The 26,720-nt window shown below is 38.8% G+C and overlaps 1 protein-coding gene across 1 annotated transcript; it reads right to left on the bottom strand.

Annotated features, from left to right (window-relative positions):
• Window positions 1-611: 611 nt before the first annotated feature.
• Window positions 612-25,131, bottom strand: igsf10 (immunoglobulin superfamily, member 10). The gene is made up of 10 exons (XM_061972108.1): window positions 25,069-25,131; window positions 20,795-21,062; window positions 13,884-14,013; window positions 13,430-13,820; window positions 11,693-12,448; window positions 9,931-11,601; window positions 5,049-6,248; window positions 3,993-4,896; window positions 2,843-3,209; window positions 612-2,766 (listed from the first exon to the last, which is right to left on the bottom strand). The coding sequence occupies exons 2-10, from the start codon at window positions 21,007-21,009 to the stop codon at window positions 1,249-1,251; spliced, it is 7,152 nt and encodes a 2,383-aa protein (XP_061828092.1). The 5' UTR covers window positions 21,010-21,062; window positions 25,069-25,131; the 3' UTR covers window positions 612-1,248.
• Between the last annotated feature and the right edge of the window lie 1,589 nt (window positions 25,132-26,720).

Raw genomic sequence — 26,720 nt, 5'->3', positions numbered from 1 at the left:
TTTTTAAGAGGCATGTTACATGTTACAATTGTGGGGTTTCGGTGGGAGAAGCACTTCAAAGCATTTCAATTAACGTCAATGTGCAACATAGATTTGAGATATGAATGTTTTGAGTTAAGCACGTTAATTGATACACTGCTGTATAACATATCATATGAAAGCAGAAGTAATCAAAATAACATAATCAAATAGAGTAGGGTATTGTCAACAAACTGGCGTAGCTTGGTTAATTCGTTTCATGTTTCTTGGGAAAGTCACAAGTAAATGTACAAGCAATGGTTATTTTCTTTTTCTTTTTCACTTGTGTCGACGCCCCTCGGACTTCTGCTGTCAAAATAAGTTTCACTGCATTTCTTTCCCCAACTATTACCCACAATTCAGTATAAGTATCCAGCTCGGGTATTTGATAATATAATTTGATACCATGTCTACCGGAGCCTGGTATGATATGATGGTATGGTATAATAATCATATCAACAAAAAACATTTGGGGGTGTTACCCATTCTGATTTCTAGTTCAAAATACAGTATTTTAATCAAAAGAACCATGCAGACATGAACAATCTCAAATATGTTTCAATGTTTATTATTCCTCCCATACATTAGTAGGTTCTAAAACATATACTGTATTGTTACAGATAAGCATAATGTATAACATTACTGTAAAATATTGTGTACAACACAATAGAACATAATTATCTAAAACTGTATCAACCAATTATATGTGTTACAATAAACAAGGGAATCCTCTTAAAACCATAATCCATCACTGACATTGTAGCCAACAAGATGCATCCAGTGTAAAAAACAATCATTATACCCTCAGTATGTATTAAAAAAATAGAAAACAGTTGATAGTTTGCTGTTAAAATATTTGTACAATACATTCAGACACGTGTTTTCATCATTTGATGTTGAAGGTTAAGTTGTTGACAAGACTGTATGTGCAGTAATTGTACCCATGTGTTTTCAGCATCACCTCCTAACTTTAGATCGATCCCACATGAATATGAAACATCTACTGTAGGATTTTTCTAGACGTTCCCTTATAAGTTACGTCAACACATTCCGGCCCCCCAGATGCGTTATTTATTTAATTGCTTTGTTCGAATGTTTTTTCCTCATTGGAAACCATTGTTAGAGATTTTTGAGTAAGCTGTGATCCTCTTAAATCACATACAACAAGGTATTAAACCCTGAACACCCAGGTGTCTGCTAAAATCAGTCTTTCAGCCCTGATTTATTCTCCTACAGCACATGCACATATACAGCCTTTAGGTCTGTACCCAGATGGTTCTTGGCCAGACACTTGTAAGTGCCAGAGTCTAAGGCTGTAAGTCTTTGAATAATAAGTGTACCCTGAGGGTGAAGCAGTTGACTTCCCATTTGTCTCCCTTGTTGTGTTGTTGACAGAATGGAATAATCAGGCAACTCCCAGGTGATCTCTGGTTTCGGTAAACCAGCAGCAGCACAGTTTAGCTTGATAGGTGTCCCTGCCATTACACTCAAGCTAGGGGGTGGCATTGTAGTGATGCGTGGTGGGTAGGCGATGATAACAACAGGTACCGTAAGCAAAGTCTCCCCTGCATCATTCCGAGCTCTGCAGACATAGTTTCCTCTGTCATGGAGAGTGACATCTTGGACAACTAGGGTACCGTTTTCTTGCAACCTGTAACGGCCCAGGACTTGAGGCCGGGTGAGAGTGTGGCCCCCAGGGAGGGTCCAGTAGACTCGAGGTTTTGGATTCCCATCAGACAGACAGTGAAGGTAAAGAGGATCCCCAAACATACCGCGAATGATGCCCCTTGGTCTTGTCAGAATGAAAGGCTTCTGCCCAACATCCAAAATGATTAACTTTTCTATGTAGCCCATCATATTCTTGGCACCACAGCGGTATTTTCCAGCATCCTCAACACGAGCATCATAAATGACCAAAGTCCCATCGTGGGAGTTACGCCGTGTTCCATTAGGCAGGACCCAGGTGATATCAGGTTTTGGGTATCCATCAGCAGAGCAGTTCAGAACATTGGTTTTACCCAATGGAGAGACTATCCGCTCATTGAAAGGGTTCTTAAAAATGGGCCTTCGGAGAGAATTAGTCACCTTGAGCTGTACCACCAAAACCGCCTCTCCTCCATCGTTCCTGGCCATGCAAATGAACTCTCCAGTATCTGTAGGACGCACATTACGAATTTCCAATGTCCCATTATGATGAACATTAATTCTTCCCCCGAAGTATGGTGCTCTTAAAAATATGTTATCAGGCATTATCCAGGTGATTGTAGGAGTGGGGCTGCCTTCAGCTTTACAGTCCATAAGTTTCCTGGAATATTTTGTGGAGAAATCTTTTGTTACTGTCCTATTCTGATGGTAGCCATTGATCACTGGTGGGTTACCATCAATTTCTAGCTTGTAGACTTTTCTGTTTTCACCAGCAGGGTTGCGAGCCATACACACATATTCTCCAGCATCCATTGGCTTTACATTTCTTATATCTAGAGAGCCATTTACATGCAATAAGTAGCGTTCATTAGATGCTGCAATTACATCATTGTCAGGCAACATCCACAGAATCTTTGGTTTGGGTTCACCAACTGCTTCACAGTCAAACCGGATGTTACCTCCAGGCTTTACTCTGGCATAAGTTTCACTGTTTTGGAGTAGCTTTGGCGCTGCCGTCATCACAGTGATATGTACGTGCATCTCATCTTTTCCTACTTGGTTCTCAGCAATACAGGTGTAGTCTCCTTCCTCTGACATGCTGACCTGGCAAATAATACATATATGTTAGTTGACAGGAAACGTTTTTTTTAATTGAAGTCTGTAAGTGTATACCACTTACTTCATTTAAGTAGAGTGTCCCATTGTCAAACAGAGTGTAGCGTCGCATTCTGCCTCCTCCACTAAAGGAATCTGCCTGCAGAGCACTGTTAACAAGGGTACCATCTGGAAGACCCCACGAGATCTCTGGCTTTGGAGCCCCAGAGGCTTTACAGTCAACCTTTAGGTCATTACCATAGACAACGTTTTTCTTTCCATAGAGCTTATGCTCTATTTTAGCTGGTTTCATGGACACCTTGACTCTCATCAGTTGTTGGTCATCACCAGTTGCACTTTTAGCCACACAGTGATAGTCTCCTCCGTCTTTATCAATCACTGAGTTGATGATTAGTGTACCATTTTCCAGAACTTGGATTCTGCTGCCCATCCTAATAAAATTTGAAAATGAAATTAAATTAAGATGAGAAAGAAATATACATTAATATGATCAGTGGAAGACAGATTGTTGTTAATTCAAACATGCTGTATTATAAACAGGTCTGATGTACTTTTTAATTATGTAAAAATCCTATAATTTATTAATGGTTATTTCAAAATCATTAATTCATTAATTTTCTACCAGTTAGCCAGTTGAGGGTCATGGGTGAAGGATGAAGTTCATTCCAGCAAATTTTGGGCAAAATCAAGATAAAAACCCTGGACTTTAATCACAGAGCACATATACTAGTTATCATTAACATTTACAGTATATTCACACCTATGGCAGGTCCAATAAACCTAGTGTAACAGAGGCCAGCTAGTGTAATTGGGCAATTTGAAAACCTCTCTCCCTGACGACCTCAAGAGCAGTGCTGGCTATCGGGTTGATAGGTCGGGCTTCTAGCTGAGTAGCTAGCACACTCGTCTCTCATGCCAGCGACCCAGGTTCGAGTCCCAGGTGGAACAGAAAAAGCAGGGACTGAACCAGGCAGGTTGCACTAACATAAATAAAAACTGGGGTACTCTGAGAACCTAGGACCCTCTCGCTGTGAGACAAACATGCTTTATACCCTGCCTCACAATCTCGAGTTAGAGCATGCTTTAGTTAAAAAAAAATAATTAATTAGTGTTTAGCAGCACGGAGAGAAAAAACAGAGAGCACAGAGAGCTCACAATGTTTAGAAGGAATCCAGTCCAAGTACTTTATGGGAAATATAGTAGTAGAATCTTACCCTTGCCACTGGTCCACCACTACTTCAGATGGTAACCTCCACATTATCCTGGGTTTAGGGTCTCCCTTTGCTGAGCAGTTTAGTTTCAGCGGATCCCCAAAATACAATTCAGTAACTTGCTGGGATGTTGCTACGATTTTAGGTGCAGATTTTGTTTTCTCGACTGTTAGAGTCACCACCCTTCGCTCTGAGCCTGTAGAGCTTGTTGCAATACATTCATATTTGCCCTTATCATTTGGATTTACATCCTTTATTTGGAGGGTTCCGTTCTCATGAACAGATATTCTATTGTCCCAGGCAAATCTGTTTGAACTGACGACCACACCGTCATGCAGCACCCAGTGAATCCTTGGCTGAGGGTTGCCTTGTCCTGTGCAGTGCAGCCATAGGTTTTGGTTTAAAAGAGCTTTCACCAGCTGACGTTTTTCCTCCAAGATATCTGGCGGAGCAGCTACCACATGCAGGCGAATTGTAGCAGTATCAGCACCTGCTGAATTACTAGCGATGCACTTGTAATGACCTCTGTCAAAAACTGACACTTGTGTAATGACAAGAGTCCCACCAGCAGTCACCATCACCCTTCCATTTGCGGTGTTTTGCCCCCTTACTTGTGTCCGGTTTGCCAGAATCCAGGATATTGTGGGTGTGGGTCGACCCTCTGCATTACATTTCATCTCCACAGTATTACCTGAATGAGATTTTATCTCACGCATTTTGGGTTCCAGAATACGTGATGGGTAAGCTACCACAGCGAGGGTGACTATAAGTTTATCTGACCCATGATCATTTTCAGCGATACAGAGGTACTGGCCACGGTCCTTGATGTTGGCATTCTGTATTGCCAAGGTGCCATTGTGCAACACCTCAAACTTGCCTATTCTCCCCTTGATGGTAACTGTGTTTCCTGGAATGAAGAGAGAATATCCCTTAAATATTCAAAGTCAAGAATTTCTATTGACAATTGTTGAATGAATATTTTCCCAAGCACAAATATATAGACAGTATAATGAACAATCAGTTTTCTATTACATCACATTTGGTATCATTCAAGTGTACCTGTGCTTGAGGAGAAGCGTTTCCAGGATATTTCCGGCAGGGGGTCTCCGACAGCCTCACATGGCAGGAAAGCATCTGAGCTGGACAAAACTGTAAAACTGGCTGCATTGCCACCAACTATTCTGGGTTTGCTTGACGTGACCTTAGTAGTTGGTTCTAAGCCAGCAACAGTGGGTCTCATACTGACATGGGAATGATGTACATTGTTTCTTTTGTATGTGTAGGTGTAGTTTTGCATGGTCATTGTAGCAAAAAAAATGTCTTTACCTGCACTTTCTTTGGTAACACTTTTCAATGTCGGCCTGACTTTCCCTGTAGCTGTTGTGTGACTATATTTTTGGTGTGTCGAGGGTTTATAAGTACTATGTACTCTATTTTGAACTGTTGTGTAAGATCCCCTTGATGTAAACGACATAAGCGGCGTTTTGGTTGGAGTATAAGAAATGTCCCAGTCTACTTCCTGGGAAGCATATGTGTCCTGCTCTGATGACCCTGAGGTTCTGTCAATTGGCCTTGATAGTGTATACATGGGTTTTGAGACACTCTTTTGGGGTACTATAGTTGCCTGGATTGTACTTCCCATGGTTATCCCAGTTGTTGCTTTCTTGTGGAACTCAGTTGATTTCGTAGGATAAAATGTATTTGTTTTAGGTTTCTTTAAGGTTCTACTGCCCTTATAGGGCCTCTTTCTTCTTCCTTGGCGGCCTTTCTTTCCATTGGATCCTTGTCTTGTTGTAGAAAAATCCTCTGGGAGTCCACCGGAGCCATATACAAATTCCTTGTCAGACTTTCTCCCTGAGGGTAAAATGACTGTCGGTGGTGAGGCAAGAGTTAATGGTTCTTGTGGTGTTTCAACAGTGGTGCGGTAATAAGTAGGGCTAATCGTAATTGGATGCTGGACACTGGGCTTCAGATTTGGCACCTCAAAGTCTGCAGAAAATGACTCTTCATGGTTGTCTTCTTCAAATATGCTAATTTTTGTCTCAGATTCTTTGGAAGGGGGTAGATCCAGTTCAGTCAGGGAATGAGCAGTTTTGGGGGGCAGGGTAGCAGGGGATGTATTTAGGGTTACTGTTGAAGTCTGATGAATTGTGACTGTTTCAGTAGTGATTAAAGGCTTCCTTTGTCTTTGAGGTGTTTTTGTGTTGCCTCCTTTCTCTTGTCCCCCAAATGGAGTTGTGGAAATGGAAAGTTCTTCATCTATTGTAAAAAACAAAAACACCAAAAAAAACATGTTAATCATGAATTGTCAGTATTGTGTGTATTGCACTGTGGGCCATGTGGGTGTGACGTACAAATCAGTGTCTTATAAGATCCTCCTAAAAACCAGCGTTCCATGCAGTCGACATTTGCTTTTGGTCTATTTCTTTTCTTCCACATTTCGGAAAAAAAAACGAGCCCAGTTATGCAAAGTACAAACGTCCACTGCAGAGGATGCTGATTCTCAGAAGGATAGACTGTTCTACGATGAAATTATTATCATCATTATTAATATTTTGAATTGATTAATTAGGTGACAATGTAAAATAGCTTTGATATTGTAGATAGAAAAGCTCTATTTACTGTAAATCAGGGGTCTCCAAAAACTTTCAAAAATAAGACTAGACAATAAAAATTAAAAAAAGTAACTAAATCAATGTAATGTACTGTATTTTCCCGACTGTAGAGCCGTACCCAGTACATTTAATAAGAAAAACATATTTTTCCATATATTAGTGGCACCGGACATAAAGATTTTGTGGATGTTTATTTACACAACTTAATTGTTTCCAGACGGTGTCTGTAACGCGGCTGTAAAACGGCTGATCAAACAAAACAGAGTCATCATCATGGACCCACTAGCTTTGGAAGCTGGCTCTCCAATCAGCTAATAAGACTCATTAAGTCCATGTGACGTTTTGGTGAATTTACATACAAAAACATTTCATTGTAAGTTAATAAAACTAACACAGACACTCGTAAACGTGTTCGCATATTAGCTAATGCTAACGACGCTAGATTAATTATGTTACGACAGCGCGTACGAATATGCATGAAAACACTCCGACAGACAATTTTTTTAGTCCAATAAAAAAAATTACAAAACGTTGTTTGGAGCGATGAATGAAGAATCCTTTTGAACAGAAACGCTCTGGACAGTTTTACTTCCAGTTCAAAACATTAAAACAGGAAGTGCATTTTCAACACGCAACACCTGCAGTGAGCGAACTCGTCCAAACCATGGCACCATACAACACTAACACACATTTTCAGCGTGTTTGCTTGCATTTAATAAAAACTATTGAACACAAAACATTGTGGCCATTCGCACAAAAAGTCCATACATTTTATAAAACTGCAGGGTTTCAAAGTGTAGGACAAAGCGGCTTATAGTCCGGAATCTAAAGTAATATCTGATTTTGGAAATATTATTTTTTGTTTTGTTTAATAATATGTTTATGTATACACTTATTTCTTATTTATTCACATTAAAATCCAATTAGGGGATCATGCAATCACAGTGTCTGTTGCTCCAATGCTAATGCACCAAATCACTTGTGTGTTTGCTTGGAGTTTGTTGTTTTTTTAAAAGGAAAAAAAAATTAAAGGAAGTACCCACTTTCTACAATTGCATTAAAGATGTTGACATTCCTGGTAAAAACACACTACAACAATCACCAACACACATCAAACCATAATATTATCATCGTCTCTCTCGAAAACCAGGTCCAGGTTCATATTGAGTCATAGTCAGTATTTATTTTGTAGTTTTTATTTGACTTAGGGCTTTTCTTTGGTTTATACATCAGTAAATGACAGTAGCATTCGATTGCTATACAGCACTAACTAAATTTACGAGCTCAATATGTTCCATTCACGAGCTCCTAACTCAAAACACTCATATCTCAAACCAGAGCTTCCCACTGAAATTAATTAAACACGATGCCTGGCTGTTTTTTGGGGGGGGCTTACCGGGAATTTGCTATGCCAGCTAGTGGTGTGGAGGCTCGTAACTTATATATATGCTCTCAACTTAAAAATAACAATGAGAATGAGAGTGAGAGGGAGACCTAAAATACCCGTAAGTTAGTTAGTTGATGTACCACTATATTACAAAACCCAAAAGCAGTGAAGTTGTCACGTTGTGTAAATGGTAAATAAAAAGACAATACAATAATTTGCAAATCCTTTTCAAATTATATTCAATTGAATAGACTGCAAAGACAAAATATTTAACGTTCGAACTGGTAAACGTTATTTTTTTGCAAATATTAGCTCATTTGGAATTTGATGCCTGCAACATGTTTCAAAAAAGCTGGCACAAGTGGCAAAAAAGACTGAGAAAGTTGAGGAATGCTCCTCAAACACTTATTTGGAACATCCCACAGGTGAACAGGCTAATTGGGAACAGGTGTGTGCCATGATTTGGTATAAAAGGAGCTTCCATGAAATGCTCCCTCATTCACAAACAAGGATGGGGCGAGGGTCACCACTTTGTGAACAAATGCGTGAGCAAATTGTCGAACAGTTTAAGAACAACATTTCTCAAAGAGCTATTGCAAGGAATTTAGGGATTTCACCATCTACGGTCCGTAATATCATCAAAAGGTTCAGAGAATCTGGAGAAATCACTGCACGTAAGTGGCGAGGCTGAAAACCAACATTGATTGCCCGTGACCTTCGATCCCTCAGGCGATACTGCATACAAAAGCGACATCAGTGTGCAAAGGATATCACCACATGGGCTCAGGAACACTTCAGAAAACCACTGTAAGTAACTACAGTTTGTCACTACATCTGTAAATGCAAGTTAAAACTCTACTATGCAAAGCGAAAGCCATTTATCAACAACACCCAGAAACACCACCAGCTTCGCTGGGCCCGGGCTCAAATAAGATGGACTGATGCAAAGTCTAAAAGTGTTCTGTGCTTTGACGAGTCCACATTACAAATTGCTTTTGGAAACTGTGGATGTTGTGTCCTCCGTACCAAAGGGGAAAAGAACCATCCGGACTGTTCTAGGCGCAAAGTTGAAAAGCCAGCATCTGTGATGGTATGGGGGTGTATTCGTGCCCAAGGCATGGGTAACTTACACATCTGTGAAGGCATCATTAATGCTGGAAGGTACATACAGGTTTTGGATCAACATATGTTGTCATCCAAGCAACGTCTTTTTCATGGACGCCCCTGCTTATTTCAGCAAGACAATGCCAAGCCACGTGATACAACAGCGTGGCGTCATAGTAAAAGAGTGCGAGTACTAGACTGGCCTACCTGTAGTCCAGACCTGTCTCCCATTGAAAATGTGTGGCACAATATGAACCCTAAAATACCACAACGGAGACCCCGGACTGTTGAACAACTTAAGCTGTACATCAAGCAAGAATGGGAAATAATTCCACCTGAAAAGCTTCAAAAATGTGTCTCCTCAGTTCCCAAACGTTTACTGAGTTGTTAAAAGGAAAGGCCATGTAACACAGTGGTAAAAATGCCCCTGTGCCAACTTTTTTGCAATGTGTTGCAGCCATTGAATTCTAAGTTATTAATTATTTGCAAAAGAAAATTAAGTTTCTCAGTTCAAACGTTAAGTGTCTTGTCTTTGCAGTCTATTCAATTGAATATAAGTTGAAAAGGATTTGCAAATCATTGTATTCTGTTGTTATTTACAAGTTACACAACGTGCCAAATTTGCTGGTTTTGGGTTTGGTGGATTAGTATAACATCTAAAACTCTATGGAGCTAAATCAGGGTCAAAAGCTATGTACCGTACTTGGAAAAAAAAAACTTTGAAAACTGAAAGTTAAAATTTTTTATGTAGTGTATTCAAATAAAAAGAAGTAAACACAAAATACAAGCGGGCCTCTGGGCTCAGAAAGGTTTAACAAGTGAAAAACGTTCTTACCTGTGGAAAGATCAGGTATGTATGGTACTGTAGTATTCTGCCCCGATGACTGGATGAGTTTATTGATAATGGACTGAATATCAGTTATTCTGTTGGGTTTAAAGATTCTTCTGTGACCATGGAATATTCTCCTACGACCCCCTCCTTTATGTTTCCTCTTTGGAATAATATGAATGTGCTGCTGGGAGATGATAGTGGACCCCGCAGGTGGGGATCTTATTGTTTGCGTCGTGTGGAAGGTAATTTGATTTTCCTGTCTCTTTGTGGCGGTGACGGCTGTGATGGTGGACTGGCTTTTTGGATCAGAATGGACAAAATACTCCATGGGGTCTCCGCCATCTCTCATCGGAGTCACATTGGGATCAATCGTAAATGAAAATGGTGTCTCACTGGATGTCTCCGGATCTGCAAGATGTTCTCCAGAGAACTGCAGCTGAGTTTCTTGTGAAAAATCTATGTGAGTTTGAGGTTTGGAAGGTATTTCAAAAGAATAATTCTCAATAGTTCCATCACGGCTGAATATGCCTGTGTTGTGTGAAACCGGGTAATGTGGGGACGTGACTGTTTTACTTTCGTCTGGACTGTGTGTAAATCCAGACATTTGGATTGTCACAGAATCTGTTGCTAGTTTGTCCTTTTTGTAATTTTTTGTGGTCATTTCAGGCTGTCTGTTTCCCGTTTGGAATACTTGCCGGTTATTTGAATTTGGCAAAACCGTAGTAAGCAAAATGAGATTGTCATTGTGTACATCGCCAGAGCCAATTTCGTCATCATCTAAAAAATCAGTATTTGACTCTTTTATCAACTTTCTCCCTGTTCTTGTCTTATCCCTTTCTTCATCTTGAGCAATTTTCATGAAATGTGCAAATTCTGCCGGGTCCACTGTCCTCGTTGCTTTATCAAAGACCCGACTGCCAAATGTGCGTCTGTTGCTAACTGAAATCCTCCTGTGTCCCATTCGACCCCCTGAACCTCCTTTTCCTCGAATTTTCTTTCTGGAATGTGGTCGATTTAAAGTTATGCCTACTGATTTCTCAGTAGCTCTGTCTGTGGGCGTGATACGGCTCTCAGTCAAAGTTGTGCCCACCTGACTTTCCATCTCAATTCCGGATCCCTCGTCATCAAAACCTGTCACCACATTGGAGCTTTCCCTTGTTGTCACTTGAAAAACCAAAATGTCCACTCCCAAATTATTAGAAACCAAACACCTATACAATCCTTGGTCCCTTGGAGTGAGTCCCTCAATCAGCAGGGTGCCATTCTCATACATCTTTCTGGTCCCATGCGACTTATCCAGTACTGAGTGGTCAGGGAATATCCATTGTATAGAAGCCTTAGGACTTCCTGTCGTGTTACAATCGAAAATAAGATCCTCCCCCAGTTTCTGTGATATCTGGACACCATTGACATCGGCCTCATCTACATCAGGAGAAAGAACTGTCACTCTAAAAACTAGAATGTCTGCATCCAAGTAATTTGTGGCAATGCAGTGATAGAGGCCTGTGTCTGAGACATCTGCACCCCGAAGAGTGAGCTTTGCTTCAGCTGTGATTAGAATCCTACTGTCCTCACTCACGTATGGGGCTCGAACCTTAATTCCATCTGGTAAAATCCACTCTAACAAAGGCTTGGGCTCTCCCCGGACTTCACAGTTAAGCTGTACCACACCACCTATATTTTAGATTTAAAGACAAAATACATTTACATTTAGGGCTTATGGTTTAGCTTTGTAACAGTGCAACCTTGATCCCTTAACACCCACCTGTGATTACGGTGTGGTCAGTCTTGGTTTGGTTGTCTTTCTTTATCATCGTCCATGAGTAGCTGTCCTTCTTAGGGGTTGTGTTTTCTATACGTAAGTTGACCACAGACTGGTACTTGATGTGCAGGGTAGAAAATGTGGTGGAAGCACGGTCAAGCTGCAGGTTAATCTCACCTTGCATTAACCATGCTGGCAGGGCTTTGATTTCAGCGTCAATCTTTGAGTGTGGCTCATCCTCAACCATCTTCTGACTATATCTGTACACCATTTCAGGACGCTTAGCCAACATCACTCCTCTCTCCAGTCTCATGGGAGTCTCGCTGTAGGCTGCTAGGACTTGCCACAAATATTGAATGTGTTCATCGTCAATGTTACAGACTAAATATGTTGTGATGCTTGTTGTAAGCATAGTGATATTATTATCCTCCTCCTCCAAGGTGAGGGAAATGTTGTCAAAATTGGATGGCCTTTGGACAGTGCATAATAGGCTGGCATCACTGTGAAACTGATCCGTCAGGTTAAATTGTATGGACCCGAGTGGGGCTAAAAAGTCCCTTGGAGAAACTGGTGTAAAATACCCTCCGTCGAAGCTGATGTTTTTCTGCTTTATGTGGGAGTGGATCCACGGTTTAGTACAAATAAAGGCCTCAGTAGGTAGAAGAGAGAGTTGTCTCTTGTGGTATCGGGAAGGATCATCACAAACAGGACACAGCTGGCCCCGAGGATACCTTCTATCCCGCTTGCATTTTAGCACCCCTGGAAATATTTAAATCAAGTGTTAGAAACAACTATTGTACACATGGATATGTTGTGCGTAAACCTGGACAGAAATGATTGGTGAAATGTGGACATAATAAGACAACACCATTCAAGTACAGAATTGTAATTAATGATTTGTTCTCACGGAAGCCATGTCGTGAATTCGAAGTAAAATTTTTCCTCACTGCAGCGTTTCGGTTATACTTTTGACCATGGATATGTTCTGTAGTTTACTTTAGATAATTAGATTCATGAGAAACCGCAGAACAAAACACATTTCAATACTCTACAGATGTGACTAATGTTACCTTTATAGATGCATAGATTCATAGTTTTAATGATGTAGTTCTTTTCATTCATACTGAGAAGAGATTCAAATGCAACGTTTCAGGATGAAGAAAAAAAACACTTTACACCACATGAAATACTGGAAATATAAATTATTTGTCACAATAAAAAAATCCCTTAGTGTTCAGACGCAACACATTTAGGGTTACACTATAATTCTTAATGGTTTCAAAATAAGCCACTATTAATATAAAAATGCAAAGAAATTGTCATTAGATAAAAGTAACACAAAGGTGAGTCACTTTACAAATATGTTCCTCAAGCATCTACATTTTCTTACACAAGTGTAAAGAATGTACAAAAAAAAATATTGGTAGTACAACAGAAAAATAAATCATTTTAAGATAAATTTGATAACAAATGACATCATGGAATACTGATTTTTCTCTTTTTGTTCTTCTTTTCCTGACAATGTTCTTACGTATTGAAATGAAACTGAAAAAACAATCAAAGAGAAGCTAATGAATTAATTGGATTCTCGCTGACTTGAAGTCCTGTAACGAACGCTAAGGTCCTAAGTGGGTTTTTGCATAAAGCCGTTTTTTTTTTTTAGCCTAATTCCAACTTGGACATTAGAAGTTCCAGAGCAACATGAAATAAAGGTACTGCTTGAACTGCCATTCCACTCACCTGTGTGCTTCTGTGTCCACAGTGCAAACCAGGTTATTCGACAATCACACGCCCAGCTGTTGCCGTGGAGGAATAGGTTCTCAAAGTGGCCGCAGCCTGAGAAAATCTCTTCAGGCAAGCTGGTGAGAAGGTTGTCAGACAAGTAGATGGTCTTAACCGAGGACACCTTGAAAACCTGGCTGTGTCTCAGGGTGATGAACGTGTCCGGGTGGAGCTGCTGCAGACGGTTGCCTTCCAGATTGACCAACTGCAGACGGGTGAGGCCGTAAAAAGCCTCTGGGCTTATGAACTCAATGTGGTTGTGGTCCATGTGGAGTCTCTGCAGACTTTCAAGGCCTTTGAATGTCTGTTTGTTGAGTTCCTTTACTTTATTATAGGACATCTTCAGGGCCTTGGAGAACATAACAGATCATTTAGACTCAAAAGGTGAGTTATACTTAGTAATATGATTCACCTGTAGCGATCTTAGGTCCTGGAATGTTCTGTCTTCAATACTGTGGATAAGGTTGCTATGCAGCATTAGTATTTCTAATCTATCCAGTCCCGAAAAAGATTTCTCTCGTAAGACAGCTATACTGTTGTATCTGCAACAAAAAAAATTCAGAAAGTTGTTCAGTGTTGAACTCTTTTGGGAGCACCTACGCAATGTTATATTTTGATCAGTACATGTACACGCAAGACCAATATTGTTTTTGATTAAAAGCGATACCAATAAAACACACAGAAGATTGTGAAATAAGTACTTGTATTCAATGTAGCATAGACTAAAATATCTACTGCTTGTCCCTCTCTTGGTTCCGAGGGGGCTGGAGCCTATCCCAGCTGCATTCGGGCGGAAAGCAGGGTACACGCTTGACGATCGCCACTTCATCGTAGGGCGACTAACATTTTTCTTGACTTTAATTCATTTAGAATGGTTTTACACTCAGGAATACGCACGCACACACACACACACACACACACACACACACACACACACACACACACACACACACACACACACACACACACACATGTTTTCAATTGGCTACATTTCCACAGTTTATAGTACATCTGGATTATGTGAGAATACCACAATCAAAATATTGTTTAAAAGGATGATCCCAATGTCATCAGTCCTTTGTTCTTATTGTGGTGACACTAAAACACATGTAATGGTGGTTTAGGGTCCCAACAACACACACATCTGAAAAGGGGCAAGCATAAGAAAATGGAGCAGATTGTTAGGAGAAAAAGTTAAGAGAATAAGCAGAGATACAGGCTGTCGGAATTAATTTAACTGCTTTGAATATTGTGACTGGTTCACTACACCACCAGGGATTTACAGAAGAGTAAGTATACAGTATGTTGCTATTTTATTCTGTCAATGGTGACTGATCAGGAAAGGGCTAGGAATAAGTTAATAGGGTTGGGCGATATATCGAGTTTGTAAGATACATCGATATATTTTTAAACAATATATGAATTAAGAAAATATCGTAATATCGATATAATTCATTTCACGTTAAAATGACCAAACACCGCTTATTTGTTGTGTTCTTTGTTCTCCCCCTCATGGGCTATCTAAATCTCTCCCCTTCCTCCTTCCAAGATGTGCTTGCACATATAAGAACATCCATGATTGGTTGGTTGATTACTATGATGAGTCACCATTGGTTAAAATTAGGGCAAAACATTAGGTACAGGCCAATCAGAGGCAAGATGGGGCGGGTCATGGAACCAGGAAGGGAAATCACAACAGACATCCCAAATGATGACAAGAGAGTCGTAGAAGAGGGTGATTTATATATTTAAAAAACTAGTGGAAGATGGCAGAGGGATTCTCTTCTTTAGATGTTTCTTTTAGCGATGTAGACCACGTCCAGGAAACCCACAATAAGTCTACTTGGCCACATTTGGACAAATGTATGCGTCTGGATAAAACATTCATTTGAGTTGTTTACCATTTAAGTCCAAATCAAAACTGTTCTCCAGTTTCATATTTCGCATGAGAAATGCTGGCAAAAATGTATGCCGAAGTGAGGAAGATCATAGCCGCACAATGAAGTCAAGTCACTTACTTGGTGCTGACCAGAACCGTACGTGTGTGACAGTCCATTACATCCTTCACTGGGAATTAAAAAGTGCCTGCTTGCAAATTAATTTTTTTATCTGAATTTGATACATTTTGTATTATTTGCACAGCTATGTTATTTATTTTACATAGAAAAAATATTTTTCTATTTTATTTATGTTATGTAATTATGTGCTACTTAAACAGTTTATTTTCTGTGCTGTTAATCCCCATCTTGACTAACTGGCTTAATAAAAGCGTTTACAGTACACTTGTCATTCACTTCAATTTCAGTAAATAACGCTCAAAAATGAATATCTTTATATGTATACTTTCACCGGAAAATACACTATATCGCCAAAAGTATTTGGCCACCCATCCAAATGATGAGAATCAGGTGTCTTAATCACTTGGCCCGGCCACAGGTGTATACATTCAAGCACTTAGGCATGGAAACTGTTTCTACAAACATTTGTAAAAGAATGGGCCGCTCTCAGTGATTTCCAGCGTGGAACTGTCCGAGGATGCCACTTGTGCAACAAATCTAGTCGTGAAATTTCCTCACTCCTAAATATTCCAAAGTGAACTGTCGGCTTTATTATAAAAAAAATGGAAGAGTTTGGGAACAACAGCAACTCAGCCACGAAGTGTTAGGCCATGTAAACTGACAAGAATTATGGTGTGGGGTTGTTTTTCAGGAGTTGGGCTTGGCCGCCTTAGTTCCAGTGAAAGGAACTTTGAATGCTCCATGATACCAAAACATTTTGGACAATTCCATGCTCCCAACTTTGTGGAAACAGTTTGGAGCGGGCCCCTTCCTCTTCCAACATGTGCACCACTGCACAAAGCAAGGTCCATAAAGACATGGATGACAGAGTCTGATGTGGATGAACTTGACTGGCCTGCACAGAGTCCTGGCCTGAACCCGGTAGTACACCTTTTGGATGAATTAGAACGGAGACTGAGATCCAGGCCTTCTCCACCAACATCAGTGTGTGACCTCACCAATGCGGTTTTGGAAGAATGGTGGAAAAAAATCCTATATACACACTCCGCAACCTTGTGGACAGCCTTCCCAGAAGAGTTGAAGCTGTAATAGCTGCAAAAGGTGGACTCACATCATATTGAACCCTATGGGTTAGTAATGGGATGGCACTTCAAGTTCATATGCGAGTCAAAGCAGGTGGCCAAATACATTTGGCAATATAGTGTATATCGAGATATATATGGAGTTTAAGTAAAAATATATCGAGATGTACTTTTTCGTCCTTATCACCCAGCCCTAACTTGTTTTATAAATCACACTGCCATTCATGAATTCAATGACATTGTACCCACTAGTATCAATTGTCACAGTAACACAATACGAAGGGTGTCACTTTTAGACTCAATTTTGGGACGGTTCCCTTTTTTTCGTACACTATAAAATGGGTTATTGAATTTTTGTGGTCGACATTGACATTAGCATGTCATTAACATCAAATTTAATTGGCACCTATGTCAGTCGGTCTATAAGTTTCGACACCCTGCATACTGTATCCATGGCACACTTACTTTAGAGCACAGCAGAGAACAGTAGAGTAGAATAGAAGAAGAAGAAGAAGAAGAAAGCCAGCTAATGAACAGGTATGTTTGGGCGTGTATACCTCATCCCTCTTCCTCAAAGGAGAAAATGATAAGGCAGGGGACAATTTGTAGAGAATGGAGCAAATTAAAAGGTAACCTTCTCGAGGAAAAGACATTGGGTTGGCGTGGCTCGGCTGGTAAGACTGCCGTGCCAGCAACTTGAGTGTTCCAGGTTCGATTCCCGCTTCCACTATGGGCGAGATACTTTACCCACCTGCTCACTGGTTTAAATGCAACTAGGATAATGGGTTTCACTATGTAAAGTGCTTTGAGGGACTAGAGAATAGTGCTACATACATTCACTTCAATTCCCATTCAAATTCATTGTTTCGGAGGTTAACTTGTTGTAGTGACATCGGCAAATCTGCACTGCAAAAAGTGTTCAAAAACAATTTTAAAAAAAAGTAAAAAAATGAGGGGTATTTTGTTTGAACTAGCAAAATGATCTGCCAATAGAACAAGAAAATTTGGCTTGTCAAGACTTTCCAAAACAAGTAAAGTAAAATTAGCTAACTTCAATGAACCCCAAAATACCTTAAAATAAGTATATTCTCACTAATAACACGTGCACTTTTCTTGGTAGAAAAGAAAAAAAAAGAGACCTTTTTGCTCAATATGTTGGAATGTTGTCTGTCTATCTGTGTTGGCCCTGTGAAGAAAATTGATGGATGGATTGATGTTGAAAAATATGCTTAAATGAAGTAAATGCTAGTGCCATTATCTTGACATAATGATATGCGCTCTGCATTACATTTCTTGAAACCAGCAAACTTATACTAAAAACTAATTTATTGTTCTTAATGGAAAGGCAACAAGGCAACCGCTTGTTACTCTCGGGGTCTACTAGCCGCTCAGGCAAATCATATTGTCTAAAAATGCATTTTTCCATCGACAACATGACATCATCGCACTAAGTGCGTGCTCTTTCAGTCAATTAGTGCGCATATATACAGCCTGGCCCCCGGCCAAATTTTTTTTAATTGTAATTTTGAAGAATTTACCTGAATGTGCATGAACTATTTCTGTTCAAAATAGTTAGAAATGTCACATGTTAAATGTTTAAATATTAACTGTCAGTTTACTGTACTGTGTCAACTGTACTACTATATGAGTACATCTTTTCACTTGTTTCATTGAAAATAAAACAGCAAAGTCAATTTGGCTGTCATCTGTTTTAATTATGAGACACAATTGTGTCAAAGTCATGATTTTTTTATTTCATGCTTGAAATAAGAAATGTTTACTTTAAAAAAGTAGTTTTATACTTGTGAGTGTTGATGACACAGCTTTGCAACACTTGATATCCTAGTTTCAAGCATGTTTTACTCAATATAGGTCATCAAATATCAGCAACAAGCTGTAATATCTTACTGAGATCATTTAGGACCAAAACCCTTAAAACAAGTAAAACACTCTAACATAAAATCTGCTTAGTGAGAAGAATTATCTTATCAGACAGAAAATAAGCAAATATCACCCTTATTTGAGATATTTAATCTTACTTCGATTTCAGTTTTTGCATTGTATAAATAATCCGTTCATGAATGAGTATATCCGTTCGGCCACCGTGTTCAATGGAGAAGTCTGATCTACAAAATGTGCAGGTAGCATACCCCTTCCCCTTCGAGCTGTCCTGGATGAACTGAAATTTTTTTTTTCCAATCATTTTGGAACTTGCAAGCGTACTTCTTCTTCTTACACGTCGTCGCCATGTCTCTTCTTCGTTCTTCTGCTTCGTCTCTGTTATGTTTTTGGACATTACTACATGCCGTAGTTTTGAAGCAATGCATGATGGGAATCCAGATGTTGTCTGTCAGTGTATTAACGTGCCGGCTGGAATAAACACATGCTGAGAAATAGCTCCGTGCCTGCCTACTTTATGGGTTATAGATAAACCTATGGATAACGGAGACATATATAATAGTCTCCTTTTCAGGTGAGAGAGGACGCTAAAGGCAGTAAATTGGGAGAAATTCGAGAGAATGGTTGTCCCGGGAGATTTTTGGAAGAGGCACTGAAATTCGGGAGTCTCCAGGGAAAATCAGGAGGGTTGGCAAGTATGGACATAATGATTACGTCGATAACACTACACAGAGTTCTTACGGGTGCTTAAAAACCTTGAAAATGCTTGGATTTTAATGTTGTGTTTCAAGGTTTGAAAAATGCTTGAATTTTGGGTGAAGTGATTGTAAATGCTTGGAAATGCTCATCATATTTCTCGGCAGTCTGACTCAATAGGCTAATTATAATATGGCAAAAAAATGAAATATGTTTCCTTAAAAATGAAAGCTACACGCTTGATCTGTTGGCTTTGCACAAGCCCTTACATTAGGTTGTTGTCATACCAGAGCCGTATATACGGCTCTGTGTCGTACCCCAAGAGGACAGTGGTGCATCGGTCCATCACGCCGGGAGGTTGTCGTTTTAATGAACATTAGATGGAAAATGACAAATACAAACTTTGGATGAAACGTGGACCGAATCCAGGTGTAGCCTGCTGCAAAGTATGCAAAAAGGAAATCCAGCTTTTCACAATGGGAGAGTTGGCTCTCTCGAGTCATACGAAAGGTAAGACACAGAGATTACTAGCGCTACAAGTTAACTAACGTTAGCTAAAGTTTTGTTTTCTAACCTTTTGGTGGAGTGTCCGCCCTGAGATGGATACGTCGTGAGTTCAAACCCCGGCCGATTCATACCAAAGACTATAAAAATGGGACCCATTACCTCCCTGCTTGGCACTCAGCATCAAGGGTTGGAATTGGGGGTTAAATCACAAAAAATTATTCCCGGGCGCGGCCACCGCTGCTGCCCACTGCTCCCCTCACCTCACAGGGGGTGATCAAGGGTGTTGGGTCAAATGCAGAGAATACTTTTGCCACACCTAGTGTGTGTGTGACAAGCATTGGTACTTTAACTTTAACTTTTAATGCTAGACCTAAACTGTGAGATCAACGCTAGATTACATGTTAATTACGGACAATTATTACGAGCTATGAAAGGAAAAAAGCGAGTGTTTGTCAATGATAAATTATAATGTTAAGAACTTCCCTCAACTAAAAATCAATTTGTTATCATAGCCACAGTTATAAGGCTGGATATGCTTAATAGATAGATAGATAGATAGTACTTTATGGAAGGTGACTGAGGTGTTGTGATACAAACAAAATATTTTCCTTTAATTTATTATCCTTATATTAATGTGGAACAGTTTTGTTAATAAATGAGTGAAATTGACATTTTGAGGGTGCGTGTATTTATATCACATTATGCAGTTTCCAAGCACATTGAGTGCTGTAAGTAAGAACAAGAACAAGACAACACAAATGGAGACACGTTTGCAAACACCAATGACATTGAATAGTCACACTGCTTCATTTTCTATGTCCCGTTCAGTTAATGATAACTGCTGGTTCAATGTTAGGCTTAGGTTTGAGCAGATTTTCCGTATTTTTTTGGTGACCTAAAACAACAAGGCTATGGATTGATTCACACTGGTTTGAAGGGTACTGGAAAAACTGGTAAATTGATCTTGAAAGTCCTTAAAAAGTGCTTGAATTTGGCCATGGAAAAGGTGTACGAACCCTGACTGCAGTGTACAGCAGTGAATGATTAAATACTATGTCCATTCATTAACACGTCAATGTGTCTGCTAAATGTTACAGGAAAAAAAAAAAGTAGACGCTCACCCAAGATTAATTCTTTCCACGGCTGGCTTGATGTGGGCGGGTACCGCGTTCAGGTATCGGAAGGTGCAATGCACTTCGCTGGGTGCAGAGCACACACACGATGGGGGACAGTCACCCCTCACCGGCAGGGCGGCGGCCAACGGGATGGACAACAACAACAGAGCCCCCCAGGGGAGCACACACCTCGGCAGGTGCGACCCTCTGCAGGTGCTCATCGTGGATGTAAAACGTGTTTGGCCCTATAGGTCAATACAAATTAAAAATGCACCTAAGGGAGCACAAAGCAGTGAGCTGTTAAGGTGGGAAAAAATTCATTGTACAAACATACATATACACATACATGTACATATACATTCACTGTAGAAACATACATATACACATACATGTATCAATCAATCAATCAATCTTTATTTATATAGCCCTAAATCACAAGTGTCTCAAAGGGCTGCACAAGCCACAACGACATCCTCGGTACAAAGCCCACATACGGGCAAGGAAAAACTCACCCCAGTGGGACGTCGATGTGAATGACTATGAGAAACCTTGGAGAGGACCGCATATGTGGGTAACCCCCCCCCCCTCCTCTAGGGGAGACCGAAAGCAATGGATGTCGAGTGGGTCTGACATAATATTGTGAGAGTCCAGTCCATAGTGGATCCAACATAATAGTAAGAGTCCAGTCCATAGTGGGGCCAGCAGGACACCATCCCGAGCGGAGACGGGTCAGCAGCGCAGAGATGTTCCCAGCCGATGCACAGGCGAGCGGTCCACCCCGGGTCCCGACTCTGGACAGCCAGCACTTCATCCATGGCCACCGGACCTGTGCCCCCCCCCCCCTCAAGGAAAAGGGGAGCAGAGGAGAAAAGAAAAGAAACGGCAGATCAACTGGTCTAACAGGGGGGCTATTTAAAGGCTAGAGTATACAAATGAGTTTTAAGATGGGACTTAAATGCTTCTACTGAGGTAGCATCTCTAATTGTTACCGGGAGGGCATTCCATAGTACTGGAGCCCGAATAGAAAATGCTCTATGTACATATACATTCACTGTACAAACATACATATACACATACTGTACATACACATTCACTGTACAAACATACATATACACATACATGTACATATACATTCACTGTACAAACATACATATACACATACTGTACATACACATTCACTGTACAAACATACATACACACATACTGTATATACACATTCACTGTACAAACGTACATATACACATACATGTACATATACATTCACTGTACAAACATACATATACACATACTGTACACATACATTCACTGTACAAACATACATATGCACATTCTGTACATATACATTCACTGTACAAACATACATGTACACATATATGTACATATACATTCACTGTACAAACATACACATACACATTCACTGTACAAACATACATACACACATACTGTATATACACATTCACTGTACAAACATACATATACACATACATGTACATATACATTCACTGTACAAACATACATATACACATACTGTACATATACATTCACTGTACAAACATACATGTACACATATATGTACATATACATTCACTGTACAAACATACACATACACATACTGTACATACACATTCACTGTACAAACATACATATACACACACTGTATATACACATTCACTGTACAAACATACATATACACATACATGTACATATGCATTCACTGTACAAACATACATATACACATACTGTACATATACATTCACTGTACAAACATACATATACACATACATGTACATATACATTCACTGTACAAACATACATATACACATACATGTACATATATATTCACTGTACAAACATACATATACACATACTGTACATATACATTCACTGTACAAACATACATATACACATATTGTACATATACATTCTTTGTACACACATACATATACATATACAAATACATATACATACATACACTCGTGCATATAATCACGTTTCATCAAACATATATTAACGTTGTTGCCCTAGGGTAAACTGGGTATAACATGGCACACTGACAAAGCTTAACCTTTTGTTACTGTAACAATCTACAAGGTTAATATAGCTTGCTTTTCTTTCTTCCCCTCCATTTATTTGCTTTCTTTTGTATCTCTAGTTATCATTACGTATATGTATTGTTGCATTTGAACAACTGTATTGTTGATAATAGAGGTCAATTATTGGTATTGTTCATTATCAGTAGCGCTATTTCTGTTGGTATCTGTATTGCTCCATTTGTAGTGTAATAATGATAATTGTAATTTCTGTATTATTATTTATTTCACTAACTGCTTCTTTGCTATCACTTTTACCATCATATTTGTACATATCCTATTTGCTGATGTTGTTCTATTGTTGTTGTTATTGTTTTGTTTGCTGTTGTTGTTGTTGTCTCTCTGTCTAATCCCCCTCCTGTCCCCACAATTCCTCCCTCTGTCTTCCTTTTTTCCTCTTTCTATCCCCTCCTGCTCCAGCCCGGCTGCACCAAATAATAATATAAATACATTTAATAAAGTCAAATACAAATAAGGGAACACGAGAAGTATCCCACACTTTTATTTTGTAAAGTAAATATGCACAGCCGATATGGGCATCTACATCAATTATATGATTTGCCTGAGAAGCTGGACAGGACAAAAAAAACAAAACTGATTTATAGTTTTGTAGCACAAATAATTTTGTAGATTTTTTTTTTTTTTTTTTTTTTTTTAATGTTGTTCTGATCTGATATACTGTATAACTTCCCCAACTAACAGTACATATAATGATCTCTTCCATACAATTGCCATGTTGTGCGTATCCAAAAGTTCGTAAAAAATGTATTTTTAAAGTGAGAATAATAAAATGTAGTCCAATGTAGTTGCTATTCCACATGATGTGATACGCATTTAATATTTATTTCACTTCACCCTTATTTATGTACTTCTTTTAACAGTCATTCCAGTTGTATATCTCAAGCTACCCTGCCATGGAAAAAAAAATGGGTAGCACTTTAGTTACGGGAACATATTCTAAATAAGAAAGACTTAATTTAGAGTTATTTGGACACTAGGGGAACATATAAGGGTTAGGGTTACTAATAAGCAATAATTCTGAGGTTATTGAGGGAAGACTCTTAGTTAATGGCTTACTGGTTGTATAATAAGGCCATGCAGAATAAGGCATTAATAAGTACTTAATAATGACTAATTAAGAGCCAATATGTTATTAATTTGCATGTTAATAAGCAACTAATTCATGGTGAATATGTTCCCCATACTAAAGTGTTACCTAATTTACAAATAATATATCTTTTTTTGTGTGTGGGGTGTATTTTTTATTATTAATTTAATGTTTTTTTCAAAACACATTTATATTTTTTGTTTGTGTTCACAAGTGTCTTTTAACATATTAGTTGAAAGTTTAAATATTTTCCTCTATTTTGGAGAGGGTATATTTATTTCACCATGTGGCCTACATTAATTTTTCTAATAGGCAGTGAAGTTTGACGTAAAAGTCAGATTTGACTGTTTTTTTACGTATTTTATTTAAAAAATGCATGTGGTTTAAGTGAATGCTTTTTCTAATTCCTCATATTTTGGAAATACAGTCTTAGGGTATTTTTTGTGCTCTTCATTTGCATTTTCGGTAACACTTTAGTATGGGGAACATATTCACCATTAATTAGTTGCTTATTAAAGTAACAGAGACTTAATTTAGAGTTATTTGGACACGAGGGTTAGGGTTACTAATAATAAGGTTTTTGAGGGAAGACTCTTAGTTAATGGCTTACTGGTTGTATAATAAGGCCATGCAGAATAAGGCATTAATAAGCACTTAATAATGACTAATTAAGAGCCAATATGTTACTAATTTGCATGTAAATAAGCAACTAATGCATGGTGAATATGTTCCCCATACTAAAATGTTACTGACTTAATGTTATTTGAGTTATTTGGACACTAAGGGAACATATAATGGTTAGGGTTAGGGTTAGGGTTACTAATAAGCAATAATTCTGAGGTTATTGAGGTAAGACTCTTAGTTAATGACTTACTGGTTGTATAATAAGGCCATGCAGAATAATAAGGCATTAATAAGTACTTAATAATGACTAATTAAGAGCCAATATGTTACTAATTTGCATGTTAATAAGCAACTAATTCATGGTGAATATGTTCCCCATACTAAAGTGTTACCAAAATATGGATTTGCTTAATATACTACAAAGTGTTGTTGGGGGAAAAAAAATGTTGATCTCTTACCATCCCCTCACAAGAAACCACGGCTTCAAACCACAGTTCGAACAAAAATCCCGTGGAAGAAAAATGGTCCACACTCGATCCTAGTAAGCCTCCAGATAGAATCCCCAGATGAGTCCGCTGTGTGCGGATTGCATGTCTGAGGGGCCGCCTGAAGTAGAGAGCTCCTTTTGGTCTCCTCCGCCTCCCCCCTCCTTACGCTGCAACCTGCACAAATGTGGTCCCCGGGTAGCCGTGAAGTATAAAGCCAGTTGAAAAACAGCACACATCTGTTGGAGAGTGCTGAAGCTTGCCAACATAGTGCAATGACCCATTTTCTGCCAAGTTAATAGTAGCTGACACATGTGTGTCTATTTCGGAACTCATAGAAGGAATAAAAGCAGACATTCAAAATTAATCAACTTTTTTATGTGTATGATTTTGTAATTTTGCATGATTGTCTTTTATAATGCTAACAGAATGAACATGACACCAACTTGCCTTCAAAACATGGAAGAAAAAGTTGTGTCTAGTGTTGTCGCGATATTGGTATCGGGACAACACTAGACATGAATGGCATTGACGTGCCGCTTATCTGCCGGCTGCCACAGTGACTGCAGTTCATGGTCCGTTTTTCTTGTCGTTGTTGCTCATTTTGCCTCAAGGATATGTAATGTGAATGTTTTATATAAAAGATGGACTGCTTCTTTCAGATGACGCCAACTGCAAATTGCAAACTGCATTGGTAAAGTTGTATAGTAGAATGTTTGGCTTTATTTTAACAAAAAATCTTAGGGTACATTAAACAAATGTTTATTATTGCAAGTTTGTCCTTAAATAAAATAGTGAACATACAAGACAACTTGTCTTTTAGTAGTAAGTAAACAAACAAAGACTCCTAATTAGTCTGCTGAAGTATGCAGTAACATATTGTGTCATTTATCTACCTATTATTCTGTCTACATTATTAAGGACAATTGGTAGAAAATAAATTATTAATCTACTCATTCATTTACTGTTAATATAGAATAGAATAGAATGGACTTTATTGTCATTATATTTGCATATAACGAGATTAAGGACTCCAATTTAAGGTGAGGTAGTGGAAACAAATATGGGTATAAAATAAATTACACAAGAAGTAATACAGATAAAAAATAAGAATTGAAATAAACAGACTACTATCCAATAAAAATAATAAGCAATCCTGTACAATATACAAAACAATATACAATATATATCTGCTTATTTTCTCTTTTAACATGTTCTATCTACACTTCTGTTAAAATGTAATAATCACTTATTCTTCTCTTCTTTGATACTTTACATTAGTTTTGGATGATACCACGCATTTGGGTATCAATCCGATACCAAGTAGTTACAGGATCATACATTGGTCATATTCAAAGCCCTCATGAGTCCAGGGACATATTTCCTGAGTTTATAAACATAATATGAACTTTAAAAAAACTTAAGATGTTGTGATGCCAAAAAATATTGACGTAATCATAGTAGTATCGACTAGATACGCTACTGTACTTGGTATCATTACAGTGGATGTCATGTGTAGATCCACCCATGACGTTTGTTTACATTTTTATGCCAGTGAGCTACGGTGTGTAGTGAAGCATGTTTAGCTATTTCTCGTCCTGCAGTGATAATGATACTTGTAAGAA

The sequence above is a fragment of the Nerophis lumbriciformis genome, linkage group LG17 (genome assembly GCF_033978685.3).
Source record: "Nerophis lumbriciformis linkage group LG17, RoL_Nlum_v2.1, whole genome shotgun sequence".
Lineage (NCBI taxonomy): Eukaryota > Metazoa > Chordata > Actinopteri > Syngnathiformes > Syngnathidae > Nerophis > Nerophis lumbriciformis.
Note: the sequence above shows the minus strand (reverse complement) of the source record. Positions and strands in the feature narration are given on the sequence as shown.